This window comes from Lathamus discolor, chromosome 1 (assembly GCF_037157495.1).
Source record: "Lathamus discolor isolate bLatDis1 chromosome 1, bLatDis1.hap1, whole genome shotgun sequence".
NCBI classification, from domain to species: Eukaryota; Metazoa; Chordata; class Aves; order Psittaciformes; family Psittacidae; genus Lathamus; species Lathamus discolor.
The window spans coordinates 59,310,663-59,323,189 of NC_088884.1; the positions used below are offsets into that span (position 1 = coordinate 59,310,663).

General features: G+C 40.3%; 1 protein-coding gene across 1 annotated transcript in view; it reads left to right on the plus strand.

Annotated features, from left to right (window-relative positions):
- PHF21B (PHD finger protein 21B) overlaps positions 1-12,527 on the plus strand; it is a 426,009-nt gene extending 413,482 nt beyond the window's left edge. Inside the window, exons 10-15 of the mRNA XM_065672897.1 lie at positions 799-853; positions 4,314-4,336; positions 5,694-5,852; positions 6,817-6,892; positions 7,795-7,898; positions 10,224-12,527. Of these exons, the coding sequence (XP_065528969.1) occupies positions 799-853; positions 4,314-4,336; positions 5,694-5,852; positions 6,817-6,892; positions 7,795-7,898; positions 10,224-10,448 (642 nt within the window). The 3' untranslated portion in view covers positions 10,449-12,527. The remainder of the gene's footprint in view (positions 1-798; positions 854-4,313; positions 4,337-5,693; positions 5,853-6,816; positions 6,893-7,794; positions 7,899-10,223) is intronic.

The window sequence follows — 12,527 nt, forward strand, 5'->3', positions numbered from 1 at the left end:
GTAGTGGTGATGCTAACTTCCTTGATTACAAAAATGTGATCACAGTCTTACGTCTTTCCTTGAATGTTGTGCTTTTTGCTTTCGAAGCTTTTTTCCCGACCTCAGCTGCTTTTTTCCTTTCTTTTTTTTTTTTTTTTTTTTTTTTCATAGGAAAGGGTTAGATTTCAGGCTGGGTATTTTTTGAAGGAAGAGACATCTACTCAAAATTCATTAACAGACTGGCAGGCACCCGTGTATGGGAGAACAGTTTACTCACCACAGAATAAATCATTTATTAGCAAAACCCCTCTAATTTTCTTCCAAGCAGAGTCTAACAACATCTAATGGAGGAAAACAGTACTGTTTCCATTCCTGCTGTACAAGTATTGGATGGCTCAGAGAACCAATTAGGGGTTATACAGACTGTTAATGAAGCCTGGCTTGCTATTGACCAACAGCTTTTACCATCTGACAAGTTGGCAATGGGCTGCATTAAATGAGTTAAAACATCTCAAGTCAGGTTTCCAGTGGTCTGCATTTATAAGTTTGGAAATTTTTGGTGGCCTTAGCAGATTGAAACCACTGTCAGCTCCTAGAGGTCGTACACATTAGCCTCTGAAAAGAGAAATATTTTGCTTAGGCCCTAATACCTTGCTTGCAAACTAAGTATGTTCCTACAAACTGTAGGCAAGTCACAGAACTGGCTTCTGAATAGCTGGTTATGTATGAGGGAAGCTCATGGGGTTGTTAGTATGAAATTGTCAAAGGCAACCAGAGTACTTTTCAATGACACTGTGGTTTGTTTCTTTTCCTTTGTAGCGGAAACGCCTTGCATCAAATTATTTGAATAACCCCTTGTTTCTTTCAACAAGAGGTAAGCATATTTTAAAACAAATATACTACTATTCTAATGACATGTTAAATATTTATCAGTAGGATTTCATATGAATTACTGTTAGGCCACCATAGGGCATTACTTTGTGTAAGGTCCCTGCGCTTTTTAGTGTGCAGTGAAAATAGATGGTTGACAAACACAATTGAAGGATAAAGCTAAAGGTCAAAACTATGTAGAAATGGATCCAAAGTCTCTGCAAGCAGTGGAAAATCTGATCTCTCGTATTGTAAGCACCATGCAGTGAGAGTACTGATTGGAGAAGGCAGTGTTGACCAACCGCAAGTGCTTAAAATATTTATGTTGAAAAACTGGGATTTAAAACGTAATAACTATTCTGGGCTTTTCATTCGCCTCTTTTCATCAGCTTTAAGAAACTGCTGTCCATCCTTAACGGCTAAGGTTTTAAAAACAATGGCTGAAACCCATGCTATTTTCCTGACTCCAAGAACTGGAATCATAAATCTAAATTTGATGGCCTTGAAGATGCCTTCCAATCTGGTGTTTATAAGAACTTCAGATGCTGAAAATTTGAGGGTAAAAGCCCGGAGAATGAGCAACTCAGATGGGCCTTTTGGGGATGATGATGAACATGGGAAGAATCCCATTCCAGGAAAAATGTGCAACATATAGAGAAGGCAAAGAGCTGGGAGGTGGAGATGAAACATGGAGAACATTAAATACAGTGTAATTCTTCAGATGTGGCCCATTTAGGATTTTAAGAGAGAAAGCAAGAAGCCTGAGTTGCATTTCAGAAGAGAGAACACCAGTAAAGAAATGTGATTATCCTTACCCTTGTGTTACCTTTATAACTTAGGTATATTATAGGCAAGGGAAGGTAGGCATTTTTCGAAGCGAAATATTGTCTCAGTGTTAGGAGCATTTACAGGGGTAATTCCAATTAAGACATGAAGTTTTGACAGTGTTTCAGTGGTAGCTTGATATACCTGTCAAATGTCGTGTTTAGGGCTTGAGATTCATCTTTTTGGCCCTGCCTTGAATTCCTGCACCACAGGATAACCGACTGAAACTCAGCAGCGCTTCTCTCTACCTTCAAAACTTCATGTGCTAGATGCAGACAATTAGCCTACTTACCATATGTCTCTAATGCATCGGGTCTCAGAGGACAAGAGAGGTTATTACACAGTAAACAGCTGTGACGACATGCCTCTTAGCAGGAACCCATGCTTGTGTGAGCCCCAGTGGAAAGAACATTATTCCAGGCTTAGTTTTATCTTCAAAATTAAAATTATATTTTATTATTTGTCTTATCATAGCACTTGTTTTTCCCATGTAAACACATGGGAAAAAACACAAAAGAATGGCAGTGTTAGCAAGCTGGGTCGTTAGCCCCTCAGTGGATTTCACTTAAGTTAGAGCTTGGTATCTCTGACCTTCTTTCCGCCACATTTCCCATTTTCTTTGCAAGGAAGTAGGCAAGTGACGGAGCTCCAGTGCAGCGGCTGTCTCAGAGCCACTTGGAAATCAGCACTCTCTCTCTTAAATGGTTAATTCCTCTTCAAGTCGTATATCTTTGGGTTTTTTTCCCGGCATCCTGTATCTGTATTGGGTTTCTGCATGTTCTGACAGTTTTAAGCTGGACTTCTTTACAGTAGAGCTCCCCACCTCTGTAGGGGTTTGTTAACTACGTGCACCAGGCATCACTGTGGTAGATGCTGTGCAAGCTCTGAACTGAAGACAGATGCTGTCCAGACAGCTTGGCACTGCAGTGATATAGTTGCCCCCCTTTATTGCTGAACCGGTTTCCACTTCTCTTTTAAAACGCTCCTTTAAAATAACCGTCTTTGGTTTATTTTTTCAACAACTAGAAAGCAGAAGTGGACATATTTTAAAATCTTTAAACTGTTTTTTCTTTGTTGTTTTTTTTTTTGTTGTTTTTTTTTTTGTTTTAAAGTGAGATGAAAAGAGATTTAAGCAAACTAAAAAACTCCTGTGAAGTGCAGGAAACAACTGTAATTTCCAGAAGTGCAGAAAAGAACGATTCTTGTGAATTTTGAGCAAAATGTCAATTAATCAGGATTCATTTATCTACAAATGTCTTACCTGAAATGAGGTCATGTGCTCTGACATGTATCATTTGTAGAAAAGACTCTTCAATTATCAAGCCTTAGTGTATCTGAATAACATTTATATCCCCTGAATAATCATGGTGTCATATCACAGTGGATCTCTGTGTGTGTATTTGTGTATGTGAAGTGACATCTTCAAGTCTGTGATTATTTATGGAATTCATTGCCAAAGGATGCTACAATTATTGTGAAAATAGGCAAATTTATGGAAGAAAAAAATGCCAGCTATCTAAGGCTGTTAAACGTAAGACTAAAGATACAGACTCCAGGTCAGGGAAGCGCATAAACTGCTAGCATCTGGAAGGATACTTCTGGAGTAGAAATATTTACTCTGTGCTTGCCCTGTTCTTGCTCTCTGTGTGTGAGTGGCAGCACTGGGTGCTGCATCTTCATGTGTATGCATACATCAGTGTACAAAATGAATATATAACAGCAGGAAACAACTCACAAGTTGGTCCGTATATGAGGGATCATACTGGGACATTGTAATCAGAGGGAGCTGAAGGACAGAAATATCAGTTTGGTTGTTTCTACTTTAATCCAAAGAAAAAGGCCTCTCCGTCAGCTGTTTGGCACTGGGACAGCGTGCACCAGACTCTTACAAATCAGCAGCAAAAATTACAACCCACTCTGCAGTTTTTATAAAACTGTTAACATTTCCAGGCTTTTTATTTTTGGACCAAAGTGTGATGAATTTCACAAATATTTTTATGAAAGGCTTGGTCTGCTTTCCAGTAAGCTCCAATGATGCTTGTTCTTATCAGGCTGTGAATGCAATCACTGCAGGCTCAGTTCATCAAAAGGTCAGGAAATCTTGGCATTTTGGGTGGGAGGAGTTTGGTGATAAAGAGCTGTTGATAACACAAAGCTGACTCCCACAGATAGCTGACTATTTTGGCCATGAATCAGCCGAGCATTTAAACATGTGGTTAACGGTAAGTCAGCGGCACCAATTTCATACTCCAAGTTAAGCATCCACTTAAGGGCCTTGCTGGTTCAGGGCCAGACTGTTCATCACCCAGCAGGCAGGCTGAAGTCCTTAAGAAAGACTTTTTGACTACTGGCAGGTGGAGGGGAGCTCGGTATGTACATTTCTAAAAATTTGAAACAGAATGTCCTTCTCATACTATGGCATTTTAGCATCGTGGGATGCCTGCAATGTACATTTTAAAATCTCAGATGCTAATTCCACCACTTGCTGTTGCATTCTAGCCTGCCCACATTAATCTTGGCAATGTCCTGATCTCTTGTGTCACCACTTTAATGAAATTACTCCCATAGCTGAGAACTAGCATTCGCTGCAGTGACGTATTTCCCACTAATCTGTTATTTGCCCTTCTTTCACATGCTAGCAAATGAGGATGCGTTCTGGAAGGTATGTGTAGAAAAATTCGTGTACTACCAGTGTCTTTATTATCACTGTGTAATTCAGTGCTTGCTTCTGATTATTTTAGTCTCTATCAAAGTACAAAACTGCAGTATTCTCTTTGCCTTTCATACTGCTTGTGTGAAACATTTCCCATGTGACTAAATCCTTGAGCCCCTAAGTTAGAATTTCAAAGAGATGAACTCTTGGGCTTTCATATGCAAGAAATGGCTTGAGTTTAATCTCTTTGTTGAATCCACTGATTGAGAAATTGCTAGTCCAGATTTGTGGCTTTAATGAAAATTTTGAGAAAATTTACTAACGGTTCTAATTTGTATAGATTAACTCTCGTTACACTGAGGTTAAAATTAAGACTTTTGGAGCAGGGAATTTCTAAAGAGTGATTTTTTGATGGGACTTGAGTTAGAATTCAAGATATAAGCCTGCCTAAAACTATCATGACACATTATAATTAATATCCCTAAAAATGAAATTATGCTTTTGGAATTAACAAAGATACAAAATTATTATTCTCTTTCCTGGAAAAGCACTAGGAAAATTTAGGAGATTTTATGATTCACAAGCCATGAGAGTTTCAAAATCAGTATCTCCTGTATTAAAATGCACTTAATTATACAAAGAGTAATTAATGTTGCCACCAGATTAGCATAACAATTTACCATATGACATTGTAACTTTGTTGATGAGTCTTTGTTCATTTTATATATCTCTTCAGACAAAGCAGTAATCAAGTCTTGTTGGAGAAAGAGTGTCAGAGGAAGTTTGCACAGAGAACAGTTAGTGCCAGCGGGAATAGAGGGACAGAGGAGCCCTCTAGAGGGGTTTGTAAAAGAGGGTACATAGCAAAAGGCTGAGCATACCATCTTCCTAGCTGCTCTTTGAGCAATGGGCTTAAAACATGGAGCTGTGCTTTTTCCCCAGAAACTTCCTGCTTGTTTCTTTCTGGTTTGGACTTGAAGGACAAGTGATCCACGTACTGACTTTGACCTACACTTCAGAATAGAGCTGGGCATGACGATACCTGTGTTGGAGTGACACATTATCACAAATAAATGAAATAATTCCTGTGTCACAAAGTGGCTATATTAGTCAACTCCCTCCTGTGTTTGCTTGATTACTTGGGTTTTATTTCACTGTTTAAATTTATGCAGCTTGCTTCTGGCTCTTTTGTTTGTTTGTATCTGTTCCTATCATACACCATTATTTCTGTCTTCTACAGAGGCCAGACAATTAGATTTTGTGTTTGAATGAGCCTGTCTGTTGCAACAGAGGCTTTGAATACTCCATAAAGAGGAGTTGCCAATGCACTGACTTTACCAAAGCCATCCATTTTCTTCTCTTGCAGAATGAAATCCACCATGATGAACACTGCACTGCTTGCAAGCGTGGTGTTAACTTGCAGCCCTGTGGCACATGTCCCAGAGCATATCACCTCAACTGCTTGGACCCACCCCTCAAAACTGCCCCCAAGGGGGTTTGGGTCTGTCCAAAGTGCCAACAGAAGGTAAGTTACATGGAACATAGAACCCAGAGAAAAGAAAAGGGAAGAAACCTTGAATCTGTGTACCACTAAACTAATCTAACCTGTAGTCACAGCTTAGGGGACTGCCTTAGCTAAAGTAATACCAAGAGGCTTTTAGTACAGTTTGCAGCATTTGTTTCTGGTATTTTCATTGTCCTGGAGTTAAAACATACACTGAGTGCCTTAGCCTCCCTGTAATCACATCTTCTGAGGTTTGTCCTCTTAAAATGCCTCTTCATTTCCTTTTTCCCCCTTCACAATAAAACCAACAGCATGTAGGGTTGCCAGACAAGTAATGAAAATCTTATAGATGAGGGAGAAAGTGTCAGAAGGGTACGTTGGTCACCAGTGAATCTGAAAGCTGTGGTTTTTACACACAACTGTTGATCAGCATGTCAGAAATACTAACTTATCTATTTGCTATGAATGATGTTGACTGCATGGACAGGACAATGATTACTAAAATAGTGTCACTAAATTGTAGGGTGGAGGCTTAGATTTTGTGCCTTAGAGTTTAGCATTGAGATAATGTACCTTTGAAAATGTCAGGGGGACGTTCTTGTATACAGTTGTAGAGATCAGAGCAGCCCAGGATTAGATCCGTACAGTCATGTTTTCACATGGACCATGCTGAGCAGACAACATTCCTGACAGTGTAGATACCTGTATGTCAGGGGCTAAAGAATGTCTTCTGGCCATGGCAAGAAGAAACAGAGGGTTTGTGACTGCCTTTTACAGCTGTTAGGTAGTGCTGTTTATAGTGATGTGTAAAGGAGTAAGCCCCAATGGAGACGGCTACTCAAAGTATTCTCTCTACTTTTCAGCTTGCAAATTCTGAGACAAGGACCCTAGATCTGGTCCTGCAGAGCTGTGACGGTGGAGGAAGAAAAACATTAATGTGTGTCTTTGTGAAGTCCTAACTTTTTATTGTTTCCTGGGTTTATAGGTGTTAAAGAAGGATGACAATGTGCCATGGACTGGAACTCTGGCTATCGTTCACTCTTATGTTACTCATAAAACAGGTAGGGATTAACGTAGCTATTGACAAGGGGTTCCCTACTTGTGACATGTGATGCCTTTTGGGTCCTTCATAGCACTAATATTAAAGTAGTGTTGTAATACTACCAGGTGGATGGCATTAGTGAGCCTGGGAAGAGAAGGTCACTTTCTCTCCCCTTCCCCTCATGGTGGCCTAACTTCTCTCTTTAAGGAAGCTGAGATTGATCCCTCAGGACCTTCACTGTATGGAGGAGCCTATTACCAAAGTGGTGCCTTCCTAAGCACAGGCTTAGAAATGGGATTTTGAGGCAGAATTATTTCAGGCTGCAAGGTAGAGAGACACAGTCAGGCTAAGCAGAGCCATGTAATTGGGTATATAGTACAATGCTAGACTAATGTCTCTGAGACCACAGCAATATTAGTTCTTAATTGTTTCAGTATTATTTGGAATCACAATCATTAGTGTCAGATGTTGTATGATATCTGTGCATTGACCATTACTCTTTTTTAGTTCCCTGTTGCACTCCTATAATGGGCTGTTCGGGGCATTAGATCGTATTCGTAAGGAACTTTGCAGAGGTCTGGTACTGTTATGATTGTGCTTTTCAGCCAGGGTCACTAACTGTTGCCATCCCAGGTGATTGACCTGTTCTTAAATACCATTCACCTTTTTCTTGGAGACCTCTGCAACACATGTGATCCAAGGATTAATTTTAATTCATCTCAAAGGTGCACTATAGCTTTTGGGTTGTCCTGTGTGCAAGCAGAAACTCCAGATTTATTTGGCTGTGTCTGCTGACAAAAGGCCAATGAGACCTGAAACTCGCTATTCAAAATTCATCCTTCTGTTTTCTTCTGTCAAGCACACAATTTTGCCATGTGTCCTTTTCTTGACTTCTGCATCCTTAATCTTACTGTTCCACAGTCAAAGAAGAAGAGAAACGAAAGTTATTAAAGAGAAGCAGTGAGCTGAAGAATGAGCATAGACAGTTAGAAGAAAAAGATCGACTTCTCAACAATGCAGTGAAGGTAGGACACCTGACTGGGGACACAGAGTCTCCTGCAGAGATGTTTATAAAGCATTTATGCCTGAAAAACTGGTATTTTGTGGATAGAAAATGATTTATGCTCCCAAGCTATAGATGTTCAAGTATGAATGTGTTTCTCTCTGAGGAAAATCATGGAGATTTCCTTTACGCACAAAAGCAAGCTGCTTTGGCAGGCGGAGGAGGAGAAATTTCCTGAATTCCTGTTGCACACAACCCCTCCTCCTTCTCCCCCTCCCAAAATAGCCATGGATGCCCTCTTTGTAGTGCCATACACAGCCCTTATCTACCCATTGACTTTAAGGCACTTCCATTCTTCAGGTGAAAAGTTTAGTCAGAACTGTGTCCTCCAGTGGTGCCTGCATATCTATTAGCTCAAAACTCTTGAGATTAGGTAGAAATAACCATCTTTATTTGACTCAGGGGCTGAATGTTGTAACAGCCACTCCATGACTGGAAATGGATTCACAATAATTTTCTCCATGAGCTCCTTTCAAAGCTAAATGTTGGCTGGAGATGTCTCCCACGCTATACCATGCTATGAGGACCAGTCTCTGGCAGTAATGAACAAAAAGCCGTAATTCCTATCCTCCATGGCTGAAGGAACTTATTTGGGGCAACCTCACCTCAGGCCCACTCATAAGGGGAAGCTTAATAAATTATTTGAACCTTTCTTACCCTGGAAAAATCAAAGTGGCAGGTGCAGCAGTAACTGGTCACTACTTGTTTTACCATTGCAGTTATCCAGAGGAGGCATGTTAAAATATTTATCACATTTAAAACAGAATGGAAGGAAAAGCAATGACTTATTAAAAGACATCACAGTGGGGAAGTGGGTATAGCCACCATCAGCACTAATGGAAACACACATATGTATGAAGAAGTAACTCTGAGGTACAGAATAGTATGTAGGAGAGTGCAGTGGGATGAGGTGTTTGGAAAAAGAAAAGCATTCAAGGATGCAGTCAGTTATCAGGTGTATCTCAAGGCTGTCAAAACCAGGAAGTTTCTACCTAAGCAGAATCAGGTTCTTTCAGTGGGCAGCACTGTCTTATTTGAATTGTAATATCAGCCAATGATTGTATTTATTGGAGATGCATCCACTTGAAAGGAGAAAACCAATTATAGTTGTTCTGGCACAGAGCAATTTTATTTCTGATATTTACCTTAACAGAGATTTACATTACAGAGAACACTCCCATATACACCACAGGTGGAATGGTGTTATTTGGTAAAAGCAGAACATGATTTATCTTTCACCTGAGATTTCATCTTTCTAAACCAACCTCTGAGCAGCTCCACATGGTTGCCTTTTCAAACAGTTTGACTTTCAGGTCAGCATTTCCTGTTTCCCCAGGACTAGAGAATCCCTCCTGCCCCCAGCAGTCTAGACCACAGCCAGAGACGAGCAAGTAACAGGTTTTGCAAGACCCCTGAGCAATCTGAGAGAAAGAAGACAGGAGGTTTCAGATACTAGAGGCCACCATCCTCTTCCATCTGGCTGACTGGCTCAGGGTTTTGTGCTCTCATATAGTCCCTCACAGGCCAGTTGACAGTGTAGAGAATGGGATGTTAGCTGTAGCAGTATGTGGTTGGGGAGGGAAAGGAGAATTGCTGATTCTTTCTTATGCCTTCATGGAGAAGAGGGAGATTTGGGAATCCTTTGGCTCTTGGTCTCATGCTCATTTCCATGTAGGTTTGTATGAAATGTTTTCAGTGACTGTGGGGTGCAGTTTGGCCACCCCATAGGAAAAGCCTTGTGACTGCAGTGGTATAACAGTAGTTGTCTTAGATAAAATTTTCTGCCAGAAAGATATTGACATTATCTTCAGAGAGATCAACTTAGCTTCACAGTACTGACTCCCTAAAATGTGTGGCCCATATGAAATGCATCATGGTGAGGTTTATCCCTCAAGCGCTTATCAATGCCTTTTGGTAAGATTTAGAGAACTCACTGTTGCTTTTGGTACTTCTCAGTAATACAGCTATTACAATCCCATGCCAGTAATCAATTAGGAATGCAGAAGGCATTTCTGCCAGGCTGTCTGCAGGTTGAGATCAGAAACATCCTCTGAATGCACTTGTACTGGGACGAATATCGTTACCTTAGACAGTTTCTGCAGTGTATGCAAGCACTTGTTATTACTCCATTCGTTAAGCTGTGGTTTTGCTATCCCCAAAGGAGAATATGCTTCATTTGCGTAGGACGTGCACTCAAGACAAAAAAGGATGTTTGGAGAGATGTTTGACACCAATTTGAATGTATTCTCAGTCTTTCCTTCTCTCTCCCCTTCTCTTTATTTGACAGAAATGCTTAGAGCTAAAAACCAGCCTGTTGGCCCAGCAGAAAGGGACTCAGTCATCACTGGAACGTCTCAAAACCCTCATTAGACTGATACAAAACGAGCAGATGATTCAGGTTACCATGACGACCACCACCACCTCCTCCCTGCTAACTGTCCCCTGGATCAAACCCTCCCCTGCCTCCGCTGCCATGCACAAAGCCTTGCAGCAATCACAGGGTAACAACTGACAGAGCCGGCTGCCAGAGAGCAAAAGAAGGGGGGAGAAAAAACTTTATACACATGCGTGGAGGAGAGATTAAACTGAAACAAAGGAGAGAGAAGGAACAGTCTCAGTTTTGATACGCAAAGTAGAAACTTCCAAACCAATCAGCCCAGTTTGTAGGTCGCTGTGGCAGCAGGTTCCCGCGGAGTGGGTTGTGCTGCGGTTTTGTATTTGCCGAGACCTTCAGTGCTTATGAGATTTTTGTTGTTATGTTGGCCTTAATGTATTTATGACTGAGGATGAACAGGAAAAGAATGGCCGATGGGAAACGGGATATCCTTTTGTGGGGGGCAGACAGGATTCCAGTTCTGCTTTAAGGGGGAAATTTTCAATGCAAAGAGTTAGTGAGCTAGTAGAGAAGTAGTTGGGCTGAGAGCTATGTGTGGGAGGGAAATTGGTGAGATAACCAGAAACTGAACTACTTAGGACTCGAGATGGATTCTTATCAGAGGAACAAAGGTGGCCCCGTTGATTCAGATGACCTGGAGATGGGGCTGTGTTGATGAGAACAGCGTCACAGACGCTCACAGAGCCTTCAAAACAAAAGATCCTTTTTTTTTCAGTATTATTAGAGTTGAGAATTGCAGATATTTAAATAAAGAAACTGTATGAAGTTAGCGTTTCTAGTAAAATATTGAAGTATTTTCATGCTGATGCTTCTGTATATGCGTTCCGAAGTATTTAAAAAAGTATGACTGTAAAACTCCTTACTTTTTTGCAGGTCCTTTTTACTTATTTTGCTATCGGTGTATTTTTCTCATGGAGTTTTTGTGCAAGATTTAGCATAAACCATAATAGTGGATATCTTTGGCAGGTTGGGTTTTGTTTTTTTAAAGAGATTATTTGGGGGGTTTTCTTTTTTGTTAATTTGGGAATTTTTTTTTTAAGGAAAAAAGCAAATAAATAGTCTGTTTTTTTTTTTTTGTTTCTTGCAAGTACAGATAATATGCCAAAAAGATAACTTTACATTTTTGTACTGCATTTTTCTTGTTAAAAATATGTAACATGATTTTTTTTTTTATTATTCTTAGAATTTTTCTCTCTTTTTTTTTTTTTTTTCCTTAGAGAAATATCTGCTGAAGTGGTACAGGAAAAAAAAAAAGAGCCCTGTCTCAAGGCGTTGTTTCTTGTCCTGGATAATATCAAGAATTCTGGGGGAGGGACAGGACATGGAAAATTTAAAGGGTTTGTTGGGTTTTGTTTTTTTGGAAACTTGATTCCTTTTTATTATTTCGTTGGAGTTTAGCACATTTGGGAAGCATTTAGCATTAGGTGAGAAAACCCCAGTGCTCCTGTTTGTTTCACTAGCTAGTCTTCCTGATACTGCAAGGGTCCGCCTGGCCCCCCCCGTAGGCTCCAGGGACCCCATCACCCTGTGGCCTGCCTGGGAAGGTAGTGATGGGCACCCCGGTTTTTCTCAACGTCACACCACTCACCAGATGCCATCGTCTCTGTCGCTCATGAGTTCTCCATCAATTAGCACAACAGGTACTTAAGGGAAGCAAGAAGCCACCAGAGCACGACACAAGGCTAGTCTCTCACATCAGCATATCACATGGTGCCGAATATCTTTATTCTTTGTTTTAATAAAACACAAACCACACGAGGGACTGGCTTTTTCTGTCGCCCATCACTAGGCAGCACATGGTCCCTTCAACCATTTTCACAACTCCGGGAGAAACTGTGCAGTACTATACAAATCTATTTTAATACACAACACTCGGTTGAACAAGATTTTTATATTCTTTTATTGATGAACAAAGTGAACTAAGTAAAACACAATTGTTATACATTGGTTATTGTATGCCAATTATGCATTCTGACGTGGCTTGCAATGTAAATGTTTTCAGGTTTAATGATTTTTTTTCCTTCTCAGACAAATAAAGCAAGGAAAAGCGTGGAAGGTTGCATATGTGAAGAATTTCTGAAGAACTGTCTTGGACTGTTAAAAGTAGTTATTTTGGAAAGGGGACTGTCCAGTGGATAGTGTGCATAGAAAAAAAAGTGTTTGTCTTAAATATGCCAATGTAGTTTTACTTCTTTA